At 37.2% G+C, this 21,526-nt stretch overlaps 1 protein-coding gene across 2 annotated transcripts in view; it reads right to left on the bottom strand.

Annotated features, from left to right (window-relative positions):
• The window catches only part of TRPM7 (transient receptor potential cation channel, subfamily M, member 7), a 130,786-nt gene that overhangs the window by 23,305 nt on the left and 85,955 nt on the right, over nucleotides 1–21,526 (bottom strand). For both annotated transcript variants that reach the window (XM_011995753.1, XM_011995754.1), the window contains exons 21-27: nucleotides 18,894–19,172; nucleotides 12,992–13,166; nucleotides 10,131–10,257; nucleotides 8,328–8,512; nucleotides 7,517–7,649; nucleotides 5,218–5,933; nucleotides 2,882–2,949 (exon numbers count right to left, since the gene is read on the bottom strand). In XM_011995753.1, coding sequence (XP_011851143.1) covers nucleotides 2,882–2,949; nucleotides 5,218–5,933; nucleotides 7,517–7,649; nucleotides 8,328–8,512; nucleotides 10,131–10,257; nucleotides 12,992–13,166; nucleotides 18,894–19,172 — 1,683 coding nt within the window. The remainder of the gene's footprint in view (nucleotides 1–2,881; nucleotides 2,950–5,217; nucleotides 5,934–7,516; nucleotides 7,650–8,327; nucleotides 8,513–10,130; nucleotides 10,258–12,991; nucleotides 13,167–18,893; nucleotides 19,173–21,526) is intronic.

The raw sequence follows: 21,526 nt of genomic DNA, 5'->3' as shown, positions 1-21,526 counted from the left end.
GAGCCAAGATTAAGCCACTGCACTCCAGCCTGGTGGCAGAATGAGACTCAGTCTCAAGAAAAAAACAAAAAACAAAACAAAACAAAAAGCCTCATTAAAAAGTTGGAAAAACATACAAAACTGTGGAGAAAAAAATGAAACCATTATGAATTTAAAGAAGCTATTATCTTACATGTATCTTGACACACTGATAACATTAATGGTGGGGGAACTATTTCCTTTTGGGGATCATGGTAACTTTCTTATTGATTTGTATGAGCTATTTATACAACAAGGTTATCTATATGCTTACTATCTGTCAAATTTCAATTTGTTTTTCAAATTTCTTTTGACTATGTTTTTTAGGTACTTAAATCTCTACATTTTCCCTTAATATTTTTCCATTATTTATGTGTTTGGAAAGCCCTGATGGCTTTATACTGGCTCAATAAATACTGCTTTTTTTTTTTTTTTTTTTTTGAGATGGAGTCTTGCTCTGTCTCAAAAGAAAAAAGTTGTTTAAATCAAAACACAGCTACTGCTTTTCTGCTAACTCACAGAAACTTGCAATGTCTTGCTTTATTAAGGAGTACCTACCACTAAAACATTTTCAGCACATTCCTCTTTAAGTTCATTATTAAAAAGGTGAAATCTGTGGGAAAGTTCTGATGCTTTACCTTTTCCCATTAAGAAATGTCCATTTATCCTAAGTTTTATGTCTTATCTATACCAAGTGCTTCACAATAGCAAAACAATACCACTAGAGGTGTGGCAATAATTTGTGTAAAGAAAATGTGATGAACTTAGGTTTAAATAGTTCTACATTGTAAACAGCTTTACTAAAACTTACGAAAGTCCATAAAACATTTCATTTACCTATAAAATCTACTTCAATCCTATATGGATTACAGATATTCCATAAGTCATATTGCAATAATTATAAAACCAATTTGGTAGACAGCAATCTGTTCTTCCTACTTCCTAGTCTCATTCCTGTTTTTCTTCTTTCTCTTTTTATCATGTGTCAGCTAAGGCTACCTAAGAGAACTTGATCCATTTATTTAGCTCTCTCAGTCTAAATATGCCATAATTAAAATGGCTAGAAAACACTACGAATTACAGTCTTATGAGAGGTCCACTGAACCTACACCTATTTTCTCCATCTTGCTGACTTTCTGACTTCTGCATATACTAAAGAGAGTTTACCTCATATTTAGGCATCTCTGTATACTCCATAATCACATTTCTTACATCATTCTGCTGTTCCTATTTGAGGTAAGAAAACTGTGCAACTATTCTCAAACTTAAAGGCAAATACAGAAAGGAAAAAACCTAGGTAATCATTACACCTCAATTTGCTTATAATAACGAATTAAATTCCAAGTTATCAATATCTAGTTGATATTAATTGATTTAGTACCATACTTTAATCAAAATATATGATAATAAAAATACAAAATGTTACAATACAAAAATGCATTTGAGTCTACTTTTTATATGTAGGGGAGTAAGTAATATGGCCTGATAGCAATTACATAATTAACTTGGATCACATAAAAAGTAAATCATTCATAGAAACTCCTATGTCATTATCATTGACTTGGTTCTAGCTTTAGGAAAGGTCCTGTTTTCACTGTGTATGTCACTTAACATTTCCATAGTGTAAGTTCTTTAAGGGCTAGAGAAGCTTAACACCTTTCTAGGTGTTTTTAATTATCTTGGTGTAGCCACGTTACTACTCTTAAGGCTTTAAATAGCCACAATATATGATAGCAACATTTAAGAAATAAAACTAACTTGCAGGCAAGAAATACACCGTTTTTGCCAGCTGTCCTATATATTTTGAAACTTATTTAACAAACATTTATTGAATTATCTTGCATTTGTACATAATATACAGCTTCTTCCTGCTAGACAATAGGTTTCTAAGAGTCAGGGTCATGTTCTAATAAAACTTTTGGATCTGGGAAGAGTGAGCTCATTAAGTATTTAATCAGTGGAAAACATATGGGGAGAAGAAACTTTAGAAAAAGAAATGTAGGCCGGGCACAGTGGCTCACACTTGTAATCCCAGCACTTTGGGAGGCCAAGGTGGATGGATCGCTTGAGGTCAGGAATTTGAGACTAGCCTGGACAACATGGTAAATCCTCATCTCTACTAAAAATACAGAAATTAGCCAGGCATGGTGGCGTGCACCTGTAATCCCAGCTACTCAAGAGGCTGAGGCAGGAGAATCACTTGAACCCAGGAGGTAGAGGTTGCAGTGAGCTGAGATCGTGCCACTGCACTCCAGCCGGGGTGACAGCAAGACTCCATCTCAAAAAAAAAAAAAAGAGCCGGGCGCGGTGGCTCACGCCTGTAATCCCAGCACTTTGGGAGGCCGAGGCGGGCGGATCACAGCGGGCGGATCACAAGGTCAGGAGATCGAGACCACGGTGAAACCTCGTCTCTACTAAAAATACAAAAAAATTAGCCGGGCGCGGTTGTGGGCGCCTGTAGTCCCAGCTACTTGGGAGGCTGAGCCAGGAGAATGGCGGGAACCCGGGAGGCGGAGCTTGCAGTGAGCCGAGATCGCGCCACTGCACTCCAGCCTGGGCCACAGAGCGAGACTCCGTCTCAAAAAAAGAAAAAAAAAAAAAAAAGAGAGAGAGAGAAATGTTAAATAGGTGATGTTTGCTATTTAATTACTATAATTATGCAAGCTATTTGCACCTTTTCATGTTCCTCAATTGTTCGTTTTTTCAAATTGAGGACAGCTTCAAATATTTGGTATCAGCATGTTAATGATGATATCTGCTACAACTGTATTTTTACTGAAAAAACGTTTAATTAAATTTTGAACTAAACATCAAGATAGTAAAATAAAAAGAACTGTGGATGTTTTAATAAGGATTTACTTACGAATAGTATTTCTTTTATCTTGTTTGATGTTTCTTTAAACCTCTGTAAATCCATGCTATCTCTGTGTCCTTTAATAGAAAAAAAGAGATTGCAATGAGAAATTTTTATTTTTCTTCACCAAAATAATGGCATTGCTTAAAGTTTATAAAAACAATAGATTTATGCTGCTTTTCAAGTACATTTGATGGCTTTGCAGTCTCCTTTAGCTCTTTTGATAAATAAAATTGAAAATTGCCAAGAAGCTGGTGAAGGTTATAGTTCTTTGTTTTTTGTTTTAATTTGAGAACGAGTCTCACTCTGTTGCCCAGGCTGGAGTGCAGTGTCATGATCTTGGCTCACTGCAACCTCTGCCTCCCGGGTTCAAGCAATTCTCCTGCCTCAGCCTCCTGAGTAGCTGCAACTACAGGTACGCGCCACCAAGCCCAGCTAATTTTTATATTTTTAGTAGAGATGGGGTTTCACCATGTTAGCCAGGCTGGTCTTGAACTCCTGACCTCGTGATCCGCCTGCCTTGGCCTCCCAAACTGCTGGGATTATAGGCCTGAGCCACTGCACCTGGCCAAGATTATAGTTAAGTTTACACTAACGTTAAAAGCCAGAGTCCTTATAAAAGAAACCAACATATGATATGAATAAATAGCTCGAAATTTAAAAGAAACAAGGGGACCAAGCATTTTTACTATTAATAAAAAATATATAAAAGTATTACATATATACGGATAATCAACCAAAAAGGAATGATTTATTCTTATGCCTATAACTTAAACAAGAACAGAAAAAAAATATTTTGGCAATAACACTTTAATTACCTTAATGAAAACTGTTTCACACACAGAGATTGTTCAGACAACATGTTAATAAGCCCATGAATAATCTCCACATTAAGGCCAGCCAGCAAGTTATTTAGGCACTGAACATGCTGATATTTACTGCTAGGCTATATGGAATTCACTCTAGATATATAGATACATAAATTTTCCTATATGATATACATGTCGAGAAAATATATATGATATAAACATATACCCCACTGGTAATACATTAAAAAACAGGCTAAAATGCATTTTTAAAAATAAACTGGAAATTAGCTGGGTGTGGTGGCGCATGCCTGTAATCTCAGCTACTCAGGAGGCTGAGGCAGGGGAATCGCTCGAACCCAGGAGGCAGAGGCTGCAGTGAGCCGAGATTGTGCCACTGCACTCCAGCCTGGGCGACAGAGGGAGACTCTGTCTTAAATTTTAAAAAAAGGAATACATTTAATGTAGGAAAAGTTGTATATCTATGTATCTAGAGTGAATCCCATATAGCCTAGAAGTAAATATCAACACGTTTAGTGCCTAGATAACTTCCTAGGCTGGCCTTAATGTGGCAATTTTCCATGGGCTTATTAACATACTGTCTGAACAATCTCTATGCATGAAAGTTTTCACTAAGGTCTTTAATGTGTTACTGCCAAAATAAATACTGTCTTATTTAAGCTATCACAGGTATAACAATAAGTCATTCCTTTTTAAAATGTTCTCCTCTGTGAATACATAAATAGGTAGACCATAAATACTAATTTTCCCAGTAGATTCCTAGATTTCCGTTGTTGTTCTGATAATAATTATTAATAGTGCACTCTTTCACTTTTAAAGTGTCTTGGTTTGGGTAAAAAAATTATATGGTTATCTATTTACAGGGCACTGTTCTTTTCCAGTTGATTCTAACCTTCCCTAGGAGGTTCTCCAACTACTTAACACTTAAGAATCACTTAAGTTTTCAACAGGAGTTGATGAAACCCAACTGAAGATATTCAAATTCAAAAGACAGAACCTAAAATTCCATCAAAGAGGTTATATGCCAAAATAACTCTTATAGCCTAAGTCAGTCTATTTCCCATACTTCTGATTTTTTTTTTTTTTTTCCCATTTCATTTCTAGAGACAGGGTCTCATTCTATCACACACACTATAGCGCAGTTGTGTGATCATAGCCCACTGCAGCCTTGAGCTTCTGGGTGCAAGTGGTTCGCCTGCCTAAGCCTCCTGAGTAGCTGGTACTTCAGGCACATGCCACTGCGCCTGACTACTTTTAAAAATTTTTTGTAGAGATGGCGTCTTGCTATGTTGCTTAGGCTGGTCCTCAACTCCTGGGCTGAAGCAATCCTGCCTGCTCAGCCTCCCAAAGTACCAGAATCACAGGTGTCTGATTCTTTTAAAAATTTTTATAATTATACTCTATGAAAAGATACTGACTTGTAACACAGTATGTGTTATTATTATTTCTAAGGTGATAATTTTTATTTCTAAGGTGAAAAGTAATATTGATATACAAATATGAATTTGCCAAACTTACCTACAAATGCTCCAAATTCTATATTATCTCCTTCTGCAGCTTTAGAGCAAACAGTTTCTTGATCTTTGGTTCCTGTTTCCAAGTGGCTTTTGCAACTTGGTTGAGATGGTGTACTAACAAAAAATTTGGTTGGTGGGGATGACAGATGTGGTATGCTATTAGAGGAACTGCCTAATTTTTGATTTTTATTAAATATTTTTAAGAGTTCTACCCCATGCAGTCTCTGTCGCAGTTCTGGAGGGGAACCAGCACTTGGGAATAAGGCACCAGAAGAGGAACCAGCCTCTGGAAAATTAAATTCTTTTCTCTGGGGTATTGCAGGTAAGTCTTGACCAAATATATTACACTGGGGATCTTTGTCATCTTTCATTAAAATATTACAAAGAAAAGGATTATTACTTTCAAGATCACCTTGAGGAACAGAGGAGCTAAGCGTATTTACAACACTATGCTTTTTCCATACAGAAGGTCTTACGGGACCATCATCAATAAGGTTTTGAGCCAAGTGTTTGGAAATGCTCAGTTCTCGGGTGATTTCATTATGAACTTTGCTAGCTTCCGACGCTTTCTGGGCAGTGAGTGTTTTTAATGTATCTACCGTCAGGGCTGAAAGATCTTGCAAATGGCCAATTTGAGAATCTAATGATTGTAATGATCTTTTTATGTAGTTGACACGATCTCCAACTTCTTTAATCTGAATGCACATCTGTTCCACTCTGTAGGAGAGAAATAAGCCTTTTTTACAAATGTGAAAAAAAAATGTAGAATTTTATTTTGTAGCCTCAAATAATAATGATAAAGAGAAAAACTGTACATGCATTTAAGCAAGATATAAAATAAGGTACAGTTATTTTTTTTTTTTTGAGACGGAGTCTCGCTCTGTTGCCCAGGCTGGAGTGCAGTGGCCGGATCTCAGCTCACTGCAAGCTCCGCCTCCCGGGTTTGCGCCATTCTCCTACCTCAGTAGGACTACAGACGCCCGCCACCTCGCTCGGCTAGTTTTTTGTAAATTTTTTTTTTTTTTTGAGACGGAGTCTTGCTCTGTTGCTCAGGCTGGAGTGCAGTGTTGTTATCTTGGTTCACTGCAAGCTCTGTCTCCCGGGTTCACGCCATTCTCCTGCCTCAGCCTCCCGAGTAGCTGGGACTACAGGCGCCCGCCACCTCGCCTGGCTAGTTTTTTGTATTTTTTTAGTAGAGACGGGGTTTCACCATGTTAGCCAGGATGGTCTCGATCTTCTGACCTCGTGATCCACCCACCTCGGCCTCCCAAAGTGCTGGGATTACAGGCTTGAGCCACCGCGCCCGGCCTTTTTTGTATTTTTTAGTAGAGAGGGGGTTTCACCATGTTAGCCAGGATGGTCTCGATCTCCTGACCTCGTGATCCGCCCGTCTCGGCCTCCCAAAGTGCTGGGATTACAGGCTTGAGCTACTGCGCCCGGCCAAGGTACAGTTATTTAATTATACAAGGCCTACCTTATGTTTAAGAAGGATCCAGTGCTAATCTTACACTAAAATGCAAGATTTCAAAAAATATTTTTGTTCCACAGGCTACTTACTCCAATTACCCCACATCAAAGTAACACAAAATAATGTATATACAACTACATATACACAGAACTACCATTACTGTTACTGTAACTATACCAAACACCATATGCTTCCAGAATGTAGCAAAGTCAACAGTAAAAAAGAAATGCTGGCCAGGCGCAGTGGCTTGCGTCTGTAATCCCAGCACTTTGGGAGGCTGAGGCGGTCAGATCACAAGGTCAGGAGTTCGAGACCAGCATGGCCAACATGGTGAAACCCTGTCTCTACCAGAAATATAAAAATTCGCCAGGTGTTGTAGTGCACGCCGGTAATCCTAGCTACTCAGGAAGCTGAGGCAGGAGAATCACTTGAACCCGGGAGGCGGAAGTTGCAGTGAGCCGAGATTGTGTCACTGCATTCCAGCCGGGGCAAAAGAGCGAGACGCTGTCTCAAAAAAAAAAAAATAATAATAATAATAACAACAGTAAAAGAAATCCTGTAAAACACTGAGGATAGTTTTACTTTTCTCCCTCTAAACAATAAAGAACAGTAACTCTTCTATCTTCTGTAACTAGGGTAAAAGAATAAGAGACTGACCAACTGACTTATATGAAGTATTAACAGAACTGAACTATCTTTCCAATATATAATGTAAAACTATAACTAAACTTATTGTTTGACAAAATAAATTTAACAATGACCATTTAAAAGAGATATAACTAATAGATCCCATTTTGACATATAATTGATTTTAACTAAAGGGCTTCTGAACCTTTCGAAAGTGACACGAATTCTCTCTTCACTCCCAGAATGAAATTTGTCATCTTTTTCATTGAAATACATCTCAACACATTGCTCTTCAAAATCATGAAGTTTCTTTTGATCTTCTTCTGTTAAAAAAAGTTCTATGGGAGGAAAAGAAGAAAATCAATGAAGAGCTGTCAAGGTATCAACTTTAGCTCATAATTCTTATGAATTATTCAGGGTTTCTAAGACTACATCCATCATCTGCACTTTTTAAACTTTTACTTCTATGCTTCTAAAGCACTAGACAAGTATCTTTCTTTTTTGCTTCACCAGTGTGATGTCAACAGAATACGATCAGGTACTTCCTCCTCCTCTTCTGATTTCCTTTTCCTATACAACATCCTTCCCCTGTCTCTCTCATACCTCTCCCTCACGTATCTACTCAGAGAAATTTAAGAACCAATTTGAAAGTCCCTATACCATTTTAAGCATAATTTGACACAGTACGATTAGTCTCACACACACAGAATATACTAAAATTGTTACTGTTTACAGAGCTGTAAAAATGGTTTGTAGAACAGCAAAGAAGTTAGGTTTACACTACCATTTTAACAGAAACAGAGATGCCATTCTCATAACGAAGTTTAATGTTAAATCCATTTCTATAGATATCATATTGCACTTAAAAATTCCTTTATGTTCAGGCAAATTTAACAAAAGCCTTTACCATAACATCAACCCACTAAGTCATTTTTGAATAAAATCAATATATAGCCTTCAGTGTAAAACTAAGAAGTAATAAAATGAAAATGTTTGCCTTAATACAGTTTACTTACTTGGTCCATCGGAAGTCTTATCTTTCTTTCTTCTCTTACATATGCAGCAAAACAGAGAAACTATATGGCTAAGAATGATAAGTGGAGGAGGCAGAACTGGTTTCTCATGATAAGCCATAATAAAATGATAACGCTGGTACTTCCATACAATATTGGAAATTGCCTTCACTTGTAAATACACATTGCTAGAGAAATAATGAAAAAAAATAAAATAAACTTTGCTAATCATCTCTTAAAGTTTTAAATACTGATGATTTCATTGTAATTCTGTACTAAATAAGAATTCAAAAAAATATACTTCTAACAAAACTAATAGCAAACGAGAAACTGGAAAAGATGAACACTCAGCAGAAAAAAATAATTTAAAAAATTTAAAATATTTCATGTAAATGGGTAAGACATAAGAAAATACTCAATCTTATTAGTAATCAAATAAGTGCAAATTTTAAAAAACAAAATCCTGGCTGGACATGGTGGTTCACGTCTATAATCCTAGCACTTTGGAAGGCCGAGAGGCAGGAGGAGTGCTTGAGGCCTGGAGTTGAAGACGAGCCTGGGCACCATAGTGAGACTCTGTCTATTTAAAAACAAAAAAGTCAGCCAGGCGTGATGGTGTATGCCGGTAGTCCCAGCTACTGTGGAGGCTGAGACAGGAGGGACTGCTTGAGCCCAGATGGAACAGCCTACAGTGAGCTGTGATAGTGCCGCTGCACTCCAGCCTGGGCAACAGGTTGTCTCAAAAAATAAAATAAAATAAATTGTTTTATTTACTATCAAATTGGCAACCATTAAAAAAACTAGTATGGGTAGAGAGTTGAGGAAACAGGCCTATTTAGACTTAAATGCAAAAAGCCCTAAAAGTACATATACTGAACAGCCCTGCTTTTAGAAAAACATTCTAAACAAGCAAGTTTTGCTCACAGATTTAACTACAATGTGATGTTTAGGAGAAGAATTACAAACAATCTAATTGACCAATATAACATACTGGATTGAAAAACTATGGTCTATATCATGGAGTATCAGGTAGCCATTAAAAACAGACTGGAGAAGAACATTTGTTTATCTGAAATAACGTTCATGATGCTTTGCTTAGTTATAAAACAGTACATAAAACATAAAAATAGGCTAGGCACTGAGGCTTACACCTGTAATCCCAGCACTTGGGGAGGCTGAAGTGGATGGATCACATGAGGCCAGGAGTTCAAGTCCAGCCTGGCCAACATGGTGAAACCTCATCTCTACTAAAAATACAGAAAAAATCAGCCAGGCGTGGTGGTGCACACCTGTAATCCCAGCTTCTCGAGAGGCTGAGGTGCGAGAATCGCTTGAACCCGGAAAACGAAGGTTGCAGTGAGTCAAGATTGTGCCACTCCAACCTGGGTGACAGAGGGAGACTCTGTCTCAAAACTAAATAAATTAAATAAAAATATTATTTTTGAAAAGAAAAATGGCTTATATATATTTGCAAAAAAAATGATAGAAAGGTGTACACCCAGATATTAACAGTGGAATTATGGATGAATTTTCTATATTGAATGCATATTTGTTGGCAACCGAGGAAAAATCCCAGATGACGACTAAATTTATAAAGAAAACTGCATGTTGAAAGATAATCAAACTTAAAATTTAGAACTCATTTGATTAGGAAAAGCATCTCCTATTTGTAATTTTTCAAATATGATTTTAGTAGTTTAAGCCAATATAATTTTTAGATTTTAAGTTCTATAAATTTCCTTCAAAACATATAGAATTGCACATTAAATCATCTTATTATAATAAGCAATTGAACAAAATTCTTACTTGAAAAATGCAATAAGAAGATTAACCATAATGATATACTGTACAAAGAGGTAGACTGCTTGAAGAAATGGAGTCAACCACGTGCCAGGACCACAGATTTGAGGGATAACAGAATCATTTGCACACACTTTAAAAAGAAAGAAAGAAAAACACAAAAACAACTTAAATATCGTAATTCACCAGTAACTGCTATTCATCAGTGTTTCTGGTTATTTATTTAAATTAAATTTTGATTATGTACAAATCTGTTCCCCAGATTCCAGCAAAAGCCTCTAGGCAGGGAGTCATAGGAACCCCAGTTTAAGAGTGTTCAAACACAAAAAGATGTTGTGAGAAATGTGGGTGCTATCTGTTTTACAACTCTATTCCAGAAAAGAAAGTATATTTAGGTGTTACATTTACCCTTCGAGGCAGGGTTTAACCTGAGGAGCATTAAAGAGGGTTAAAATTCCTTGATCAACCATATTTTAACATTTCTGTAAGAAAAATGTCTGAACTTTTTACTTTTTTCCTGAGACAGAGTCTTGCTCTGTCACCCAGGCTGGAGTGCAGTGGCACAATCTTGGCTCACTGCAACCTACGGCTTCCGGGTTCAAGCAATTCTCCTGCCTCAGTCTCCTGAGTAGCTGGGACTACAGGCATGCACTACCATGCCCGGCTAATTTTGCATTTTTAGTAGAGATCAGATTTCATCATGTTGGCCAGGCTGGTCTCGAACTCCTGACCTCGTGATCCACCTGCCTTGGCCTCCCAAAGTGCTGGGATTATAAGCATGACTCAACTTTAAAAGTATGGTTGACTCATAGCAAAACCTGTACATTTACAAACATAAAGAGTATTTAGTTTATCTTATTATGTCACAAAAATGGGGCTGAAGAAATAGCTAAAGTGCCTCTCAATTATACAGTGATTAGATGTGAATTCCTTGTTTTTCATTACCCCATCTGAAAAATTTCTGAAGCCAGAACATAGCTAATTACAAACAAGGAAAGGAAGAGCTTTAATACCCCCCACAGCATAACAAAGAATAAAGTAAATTAGGCAGGGCAAGGATTAGAATTAAATAATGATGAATTAGTGGTAAGTTCTACCTAAATATTTATAGCACACTTAGCATTTAGTATTTGGTAGATTTTTTAAAGTATATGCATCAGTGACATTCATAATGGCTCTATGATTCCTTTAAATGGTTTTATGGGCAAAAATGGTAAGGTCCTTTCACTCTTAAATAATTTTATGAATCTATTTCCATTCTATTCAGATTAGTTTGTGGAAGCAAACACCCAAGAAAGAGAATGCAGGAAACTAAAAAACTATACTCAACGCTTTATAACAACTACACAATTAGAGTCACATCATTAGAAAAATAGCAGACAGCCAGGTATGATAGCTCACGTCTATAATCCCAGAACTTTGGGAGGCTAAAGCAGGCCAATCACTTGAGGTCAGGAGTTCAAGACCAGCCTGGCCAACATGGTGAAACCTTGTCTCTACTTAAAAAAAGAAAAACAAAAAACTAGCCAGGCATGGTGGCATGCAGCTGTAATCCCAGCAACTCCAGAGGCTGAGGCATGGGAATCACTTGAACTTGGAAGACAGAGGTTGCAGTGAGCTGAGACGGTGCCACTGTATTCCAGTCTGGGAGACAGGGTGAGACTTTGTCTCAAAAAAAAAAAAAAAAAAAAAAAAGTAGCACAGAATGAAAACCTGGAAACACCACCAAACAGAAGCCATTAAACACAACATTTGACTAGGCTGGTAAAACAACATTAGTTTAACTACTGTTCAAGAACAAATAATGACCACAATTTTCTATGTGGCCACCCTTGGACCTAACCACAGTCACTTGCATGGCCAGCCCTTGACCTAATCACCCATAAATATGTGGGAAGGGAGTAACACAGACATTGGGGGAGGGAAGAGTGAAGGAAGAAGAAAGAACAAGAGTGAGAGAGAATTAATAAAATGAAGATTCTATAACTCAAATGTGGAAGTCAGCAGAATATCACTGAAAGCTGACAGCATCACTTATGTTCACAGGTTATCTACTCTCATTGACTAAGACAATGTAAGAGTCAAAATGTGGATATTAACAAAATTGAACAATAAACTCTAAGAATAGGGTTGAATCAGTGGGAGTTATGTCATTGATTATCCAGAGAATGTACTCACAAACTGCAACAAAAACCTTGAGTATCTGTCATCTGTAAAACTCAACATGCTGTAAGCTTTCAGTATTCACACAGGATCATTATTTTTGTAATTAACATTGTGCTTGACTTCTCAATGTCGAACCTACCCTGAATTATCTACGCGAATCATGGTAATCCCATCCCCCTTGTCTGTAACCATTTTAGAGATAGGCAGGCCGAAGCCAACTCAAGCTAATGAAATGAAAGGTCAGGCTCAAAAGGGAATTTCTGTGAAAGGGACATTTTCCTCTAAAGAGAACCATGGATAAACGGTGTCTCTTTCCTCCTGTTGCTAATGACGGTCTTATGATCATAAGGGAAACTTACAGAGCTGGCAGCGGGATGAAAAAGAACAAGTGTCCTTAGTTATGAATTAACCAACCCTAAAGACCACTGGAGCTAGCTCAAAATTGTTATGTGAGTTAATAAATGTCCTTATTGTGTAGGACGGTTTAGACTAGATTTCTATTACCAGCCACCAAAAAATTTCTAAAATACTTTTTCTTCCAATTAATTTGTATGTTTCTTTTGGAGTTCACTAATGCCTTTGTGGGGGGCTTAGGTTGGTAATAGTTTGACTTCTGAAAATATACAATATTACTATAATTCAATACTGGCTTTAAAACATAAAATAACCAAAAGATAAATCTGTAAACATACAATTCTTACCATCAATTTCGTATGCATAAACTTCACCAAAAATCATCCAGTATGGATGAAAAACTATATCTTTAGCAAGAGTCCAAGATGGTGCTTCATGAGGATAAAGTATTGCCTTTCTGGGAACACCAAAACTAAGTAATACAAGAGCCATAATCACTACAATGTAGAACATATTGGCCACCTGTTAAAAAATGAACACTGTTAAAATACAAGGAAGTTTAAACACTATGACAAATCTTTTTAAAAGATTCTAATGTTCTAATAGACCAAAAAAATCCATTAAACACAAAAAATCTTTGAGATTATTTTTGTTTCTAGTGATAGCTTTCAGAAAAATTTCATCAATACATAAATCTTAACAACTAGGAGATCATGTAAAAAAAATCTATTAAGCTAAGCAAGTCATGGGCATCTTTAGCTACATAAAGAACTGTATCACCAGTTCAAACTGAAGTGTGCCTATTTCTGTGGTACGTGAAGATTTTCAAGAAGTACAGAGACACAGATAGATTTAGGGAATCAATTTCCATAACTGTCCTTTCCTAAAGCTTCTCTATTCTTTTAATGGAGGCACAGACTCTCTTTTCCACGTTGCCTCTGACAATTGTACTTTGCCCACTTCACACCAAAAAAGAATACTTCCCACCCACCCTGAATCCATGGGTGCCTTGTCCTGGGATATGAAAACTTCCTATGAGCCAAACAAAACAATCTGAATTATTAGCATGGGTGTTGAAAAACTAAATGATACCAATGTCTGGGAAACAAATACTTTCGTAAGTCATGTAGTTTGTAATTCTTTAAATTCAATAAAATTCAAAAAGGACCCAATTGAGCTAAAACCTAGTAATTCATCGAAAAATTATTTTCATTGTTAAATCACAATGTGCATTTTGACACAATTATGTAAGGATTCAAAGAATTAAGCAGAATGCTATAATAAAACTTTACCTCCCATCTACTTATTTAGGTATATAAGTTCTCCAGCCTGTACTACTTATTGTCTAGCCTAGACAATATAAAAAAGTGAATATACGACCAGCAACAGTGACTCAAGCCTGTAATCCCAGCACTTCGGGAGGCTGAGGTAGGTGGATCACTTGAGCTCAGGAGTTTGAGACTAGGCTGGCCAACATGGTGAAACTCTGTGTCTACTAAAAATATAAAACTTAGCAGGGCGTGGTGGCGTGTGCCTGTAATCCCAGCTACTCAAGAGGCTTAGGCAGGAGAATCACCTGAACCCAGGAGGCAGAGGTTGCAGTGAGCCAAGATCACACACTGCATTCCAGCCTGGGCGACAGAGCGAGACTCCATCTTAAAAAAAAAAGGAATATACATATAAAAAAGTGAACACCTTCTCACTCTAGCAATATTGATGAATATTCATTCATAATCATCTGAGGAAAAAGGCCTCATGCAAAAGAGAATACATTTACAATAAATCTGTACATTAACCTACTGTAAACTTAAAATAATTGTAATGACAACTTAAAAAATTATTATGACATTTTCATATATTTTTAAAATGACTATACAGTGACAGTAGAAATGGAAAGTAAGATGTGAAAGGTAAAGGGGAGGCCGGGCGCGCTGGCTCAAGCCTGTAATCCCAGCACTTTGGGAGGCCGAGACGGGCGGATCACGAGGTCAGGAGATCGAAACCATCCTGGCTAACACGGTGAAACCCGGTCTCTACTAAAAAACACAAAAAAACTAGCAGGGCGAGGTGGCGGGCGCCTGTAGTCCCAGCTACTCGGGAGGCTGAGGCAGGAGAATGGCGTGAACCTGGGAGGCGGAGCTTGCAGTGGCCACTGCACTCCACACTCCAGCCTGGGTGACAGAGCAAGACACCGTCTCAAAAAAAAAAAAAAAAAAAAAGAAAGGTAAAGGGGATAATAAGTAGTCAAGGCCGAATAAAGTAATTTTATAGGGGCTTAAGATTAGGAAGAAGTTGTGCAGACAGCTGAGAGTCTTAAAATGTCAATTCAAAGGAAGAGATGAGACTTGATGCTTCATCTTGAAAACTGTGTTAGATGAACAAATAAATTTTCTTTTTAAATTAAGAGCTGGGTCTTTGCAACTTGCAGAGTCCTAACAGGCTCCAAAATTCTTAATTGGGTGTTCTTATATGCAAAATGGACAAATAACGCCTTCATTGAGCATTTGAGAGCATTACTGAGAGAATGCATGCGTTCAAATAAAATATTGCAAAACAAACAAAAAGTATATTAAAAGATTTTAAAAGGCAAAAAATGTATTAAAACATTATCCATGCTATTTGATATATTTTGGAATACAAATATTTATTTGTAAATAAAGGAAAAGCCAAGACAAATATTCCAAATGAAACCTAAATCTGTATTGACGTAAACTAAAATTATTCAAGGTCTATGGTTGATGATTCATAGTCGTTTTTGCATTTCACACACCTTTTCACATAAAGCCTAAATGACAACTACTTTCCTTGTGCTTGTTACGAATTTAATTAATTAAAAATGTGAGTATCAGCTTGCTCATAAAAATGAGGATTCTTAAAGTAAAATTTTGCTAGGTGTGGTGGTTCACGCCTGTTAATTCCAGCACTTTGGGAGGCCGAGGTAGGCAGATCACAAGGTCAGGAGTGCAAGACCAGCCTGGCCAATATGGTGAAACCTTGTCTCTACTAAAAATACAAAAATTAGCCGGGCATGGTGATGTGCGCCTGTAGTCCCAGCTACTCGGGAGGCTGAGGCAGAAGAATTGCTTGAACCCAGGAGGTGGAGGTTGCAGTGAGCCGAGATCGCACCACTGCTATTAAAAGATGTATTAGGTTGATGTAAAAGTAACTGTAGTTTTTGCAATTACTTTCAATGGCAAAAACCGCAATTACTTTTGCACTAGCCTATAAAGTGTGAGGGAGGTTTCTTCTTTTTAATCTTTTATTGTCTTCAAGCTTTTCAAAGCTGTTTCCTCTGGTTAGAAACTCCCTGCTCAGAAGAAAACTCCCATATATTTTCTTTTTTTTTTAATGATTATACTTTAAGTTCTAGGGTACAGAAATAACATTTGACCCAGCAATCCCATTACTGGGTATATACCCAAAGGATTATAAATCATGCTATTATAAAGACACATGCACACGTATGTTTATTGCGGCACTATTCACAATAACAAAGACTTGGAACCAACCCAAATGTCCATCAATGATAGATTGGATTAAGAAAATGTGGCACATATACACCATGGAATACTATGCAGCCACAAAAAAGGATGAGTTCATGTCCTTTGCAGGGACATGGATGCATCTGGAAACCATCATTCTGAGCAAACTATCGCAAGGACAGAAAACCAAACACCGCCTGTTCTCACTCATAGGCGGGAACTGAACAACGAGAACACTTGGACACAGGGCGGGGAACACCACACACCGGGGCCTGTCATGGGGTGGGGGTGGGGGGCAGGGAGAGGGATAGCATTAGGATAAATACCTAATGTAAATGATGATTAATGGGTGCAGCAAACTAACATGGCACATGTATACCTATGTAAATCCTACATATTTTCTAAACTCCTTTGAAATGCCATAATCTTTGTGAAAGCCTTCATGACAGAATTGGTTACTAGTTCTTCTATCTTCACATAACAATTTATCATATTTTTCAATAGCTACCTATCTGTTCACATGTCTATATTTAAAGACTCAATTGTTGAGTTCCATGAGGATCTGGACCATGTCTTATTCATCTTTGTAGCCCCAGTTTAGTTTAACTCTTAACATATAATAGATACACAATGATGAAATAATGAACATTAGATCTAGAACAGTAACCATTATGAAACTTCCAAAGGGGGATGTACAGGGATGCTGGCACTAGGGGAAAACAGACAATGATGGAACAAATGACTAGCTGACAAGGAGAAAGACATCCTAGCGGAGGGTGGTTTTAGAGAAGATCACAAATAAAGACTTCTGTACTTCCTAACTCTTCCATTTACATTACCATTAAAGTAACTAGACACCACTAAGTCACTAAATAACCTAATAAGCGTAAGAGCTACAACACCTTTTTTGCACGCTAAAACGTTAGGCTAAACCCAATTCTTCCCAAAAAATCTTAACTGCCCTATTTTTCCTTGAAATACCATAACAATGCCAAAATGTGTGAATAATGAGTAACACTTTGATGTGAAAAACAGTACACTAGTAATTCTCAATTAAGAGGGGGAAGACACATTCTCTTAGAGGGGAAGAGTGCAGCGTGAAACTGCAAATATAATAAATTATATTTAGAAAACCTGAAAGTCTTGTTTTCAAGATGCAAAGATAATCTTGTGAGCTTAGTATGGTTACTCAAGAAATACTTAATTTAGAAGACTGTTTTTCTATTATTATACTTTAAGTTCTAGGGTACAAGTGCACAACGTGCTGGTTTGTTACGTATGTATACATGTGCCATGTTGGTGTGCTGCACCCATTAACTCGTCATTTACATTAGGTATATCTCCTAATGCTATCCCTCCCTGCTCCCCACAGCCCACGACAGGCCCCAGTGTGTGACATTCCCCATTCCCCACCCTGTGTCCAAGTGTTCTCATTGTTCAATTCCCACCTATGAGTGAGAACATGTGGTGTTTGGTTTTCTGTCCTTGCGATAGTTTGCTCAGAATGATGGTTTCCAGGTGCATCCATGTCCCTGCAAAGAACACGAACTCATCCTTTTTATGGCTGCATAGTATTCCATGGTGTATATGTGCCACATTTTCTTAATCCAGTCTATCACTGATGGACATTTGGGTTGGTTCCAAGAGAAGACTTATTTTCTAAGATTAAGGGAGCATAAGAAACTCTACAAATAGCTTTTTATACTTCTTACAATGGGACAAATATTTTAAAATAATTGAGAAACAACATGTATTTTTAAAGCATATTTTGATAAAACTACTGTATATACTTATTTACGAGAAGTTTGAAACAAACACATGCATTCATATATGTCTTGAGGGATGGAAGGATGTACATTAAACTGTTAATAGTGAATGTCTCTGAATAGTGATTTGTCTGCATTTGCTGAAATTTCCTAGGATGAACAGAAATTTCAGAATGAGGAATAGCAATAGCTATATTACAAAATTTGCCTTTTTCACCACTGAAAACCAAAAGGAATTATGGCAAGGAGTAGACCCAATATATTTTAGATTTAGTGTATAAAAAAATTACACAGTTAATTTGACATCTAGATTTTAAAAAATAAAACCTGCCACTCAGATAAGACTAAGGAAAAGAGCAAATACTGGGCATACTGTATTAGGAAAAGATTAGGTATCCTGGATTTAACTTTTAGAAAATAGCCTGGGTCAGGCCAGGTGCGGTGGCTCATGCCTGTAATCCCAGCACTTTGGGAGGCTGAGGCGGGCAGATCATCTGGTCAGGAGTTTGGGACCAGCCTGACCAACATGGTGAAACCCTGTCTCTACTAAAAATACAAACATTAGCTGGGCATGGTGGCGCACGCCTGTAATCCCAGCTCCTCGGGTGGCTGAGGCAGGAGAATCGCTTGAACCTGGGAGGCAGAGGTTGCAGTGAGCCGAGATAGCGCCACTGCACTCCAGCCTGGGCGACGACAGAGTGAAACTCCGTCTCAAAAAAAAAAAAAGGCCTGGATCAGTAAAGACAGGAAAAAGGAGTTACCTACAGACATAAACCATAGATTGTATAGCTAACATTATCTTGCAAAGCACAAAATGGGTGTAGGGGATTGGGATCGAGCATGAGAAACTCTTAAGGAATGGTTGATTTGAAGTATGCGGCAAACACACACAAGATAAAAGACATTCACTGGCTCAAATAAAACTATGTTAATAACATTTTTGTGATTTTTAAAAAAAAATCAATAAACCCATGAGTATTATCAAACATCTCTCAACTTACCATTTTTCCAATCATCATTACATAAGGTCCTGCCTGTTGATTTACAGCTAGAAAATCTAGCAAACGCACATACCAAAATATTATGTTAAGACAGTAAATTAATCTTCCAGCCACAAAAACATGATTATCATATGCATTTGCAAAGTTCCATTTTGCTCCAAATCTTAGTCCAAATCCAATGAAGAAAGAAATTATGGCAATTGTATCACTGATGTTGAAGTAATCACTAAACCATACTTTAATCTTCTGGTTTACTTTCCCAGCTTCAGACATAAAGATCTAAAGGTTTAACAACAACAAAAAAAGTTTAATCAATTTATTCCTATTAAAACACATAGAGCAATCAATTATAACATTACAGAGTTTCACATAGCATTTTATTTATTTATTAACTTATTTATTTTGAGACAGAGTCTCGCTCTGTTGCCCAGGGTGGAGTGCAGTGCCGCAATCTCGGCTCACTGCAACCTGCGTCTCCCAGGTTCAAGAGATTCATCCAACTAAGAAGCTGAAAATGCAGATTGCAACCCACTTCGCTAGACCTGGATTGTAAAATACTTCGGCAAAATTGTTTTATTTCAAATTAAAGCAGCACCTGGATATCCTGGTAGTAGCTGCCAAACCTGCCTTCTTTGTAGAAAGTAAATAACTCAATGGTTTAAGTAGCTGTATTTATCTAACTTACTTAAAACATATGCCTCTTCTCCTGAATATATGAATTTTAAGAATTATCTTTTGAGAGGAATGGTAACACATTCACATCTTCAAAATTCATGGTGTATCATAAATACTGCAAAGTATCTGTTTCCCTCTTCTCCCTTAGCCAATTAATTACTCTTCCCACTAGAGGCAATCACTACTATTACTGTCTCATGAACACCTGCAGAACTATTTTATGAATATATATATTTTAAAATGCTTTGCAATTTGCTTTTATCATTTAACAAATCAATTTCTTTAAACATGCTGATAGAACAACAGATTTAATAAACATATGGACCATAACACTCAGAGGAATTTAAAATGCAAAATAAGCTATTTAATAAGAAATTCCTTCTGGTTCCAGTTGGTGTTTGGAAAAGAAAAAAAAAAAAAGAAATTCTTATGATATCTAAGTGAGAGAGAAGTACTATGCCTTCTAATTATTTTTGCAATTTCTTCTATTCTCTAAATGCAAGGAAGAGACATGAAATAATTCAGAGGTATTTATGCAAGTATGTTATAAAACAATATTCATGGCCAGGCGCGGTGGCTCACGCCTATAATCCTAGCACTTTGGGAGGCCAAGGCAGGCGGATCATGAGGTCAGGAGTTCGAGATCAGCCTGACCAACATGGTGAAACCCTGTCTCTACTAAAAATACAAAAATTAGCCAGGCTTGGTGGCACGCACCTGTAATCCCAGCTACTAGGGAGGCTGAGGCAGAAGAATCGCTTGAACCCGGGAGGCGGAGGTTGCAGTGAGCTGAGATTGTGCCACTGCACTCCAGCCTGGGTGACAGAGGGAGACTCCATCTCAAAAAAAAACAAAAAAACAAAAAATCAAAAAACAATATTCATGTAGTTACTACTTCAAAAACAAAGTATAAATATTAAGAAAAAGATTTTCTTCAAAATCAGGATATTAAAAATTTAAACTGAAAACTGAAAGACACAGGGATATAAATCTAAATGATGATTCAACGGCAGTATAGTACATTTTAGTAGGCAGTACGATATAAAAGCAAAATAAATACCTATTTATTTTATTTTTATTTTGAGATAGAGTCTCACTCTTTCGCCCAGGCTGGAGTGCAGTGGTGCAACCTCAGTTCACTGCAACCTCTGCCTCCCGGGTTCAAGTGATTCTCCTGCCTCAGTCTCCCAAGTAGCTGGGATTACAGGTGGCTGCCACCATGCCCAGCTAATTTTTGTATTTTTAGTAGAGATGGGGTTTCATCCTGTTGGCCAGACTGGTCTCGAACGCCTGACCTCGAGTGATCTGCCCGCTTCAGCCTCCCAAAGTGCTGGGATTACAGGTGTGAGCCACTGTGCCTGGCCTAAAGACCTATTTATAACTTACCTACCTAATTGGCTAAATCAGGCAGGTAAAATAAAAGCTATTTAGCCAAGTATATTTAATACTTTTTGAAGAGTGACAGAGAGCAAATGTGAACGTTCAGGAAATAAAACAAACAAAATATAGGCTACATTTTTATAGGCTACATTTCTGACACAAATCATTGTATTTGTAATGGCAACAAAGTATACAGCATACTCACTAATTCTCTATTCTTTTGCCATTCTTTTGCCATTATTTTGGGAACAGTAAAATTACACAGGTTCTACACTTCTACAATCTCATCACACACATAAACACACACACACCCACCCATGTATATACCCAAAACAAAACAGAAAATCTTCCATGTATACAGTAAATTATTGGTAGGAAAAATTAAAGACATACCTCACGGACTTTCTCAATGGCATAAGTAAAAATATAAGCAATAACAATCCATTCTTGAACTGAAGGTAATTGTTCCATTTGTACAAGAACCACAAATGTATAAAGCATCAGAAATCCTAAATATGCCAACTAATGAAAAAGTAAAGGTTATATAAACACTGGTTACAAAATAAATCTTTTAATTA

Source organism: Mandrillus leucophaeus, unplaced genomic scaffold, assembly GCF_000951045.1.
Source record: "Mandrillus leucophaeus isolate KB7577 unplaced genomic scaffold, Mleu.le_1.0 Scaffold497, whole genome shotgun sequence".
Classification (NCBI taxonomy): Eukaryota; Metazoa; Chordata; class Mammalia; order Primates; family Cercopithecidae; genus Mandrillus; species Mandrillus leucophaeus.
The sequence above is the reverse complement of the archived record's forward strand: the minus strand, read 5'-3'. Positions and strand labels throughout refer to the sequence as shown.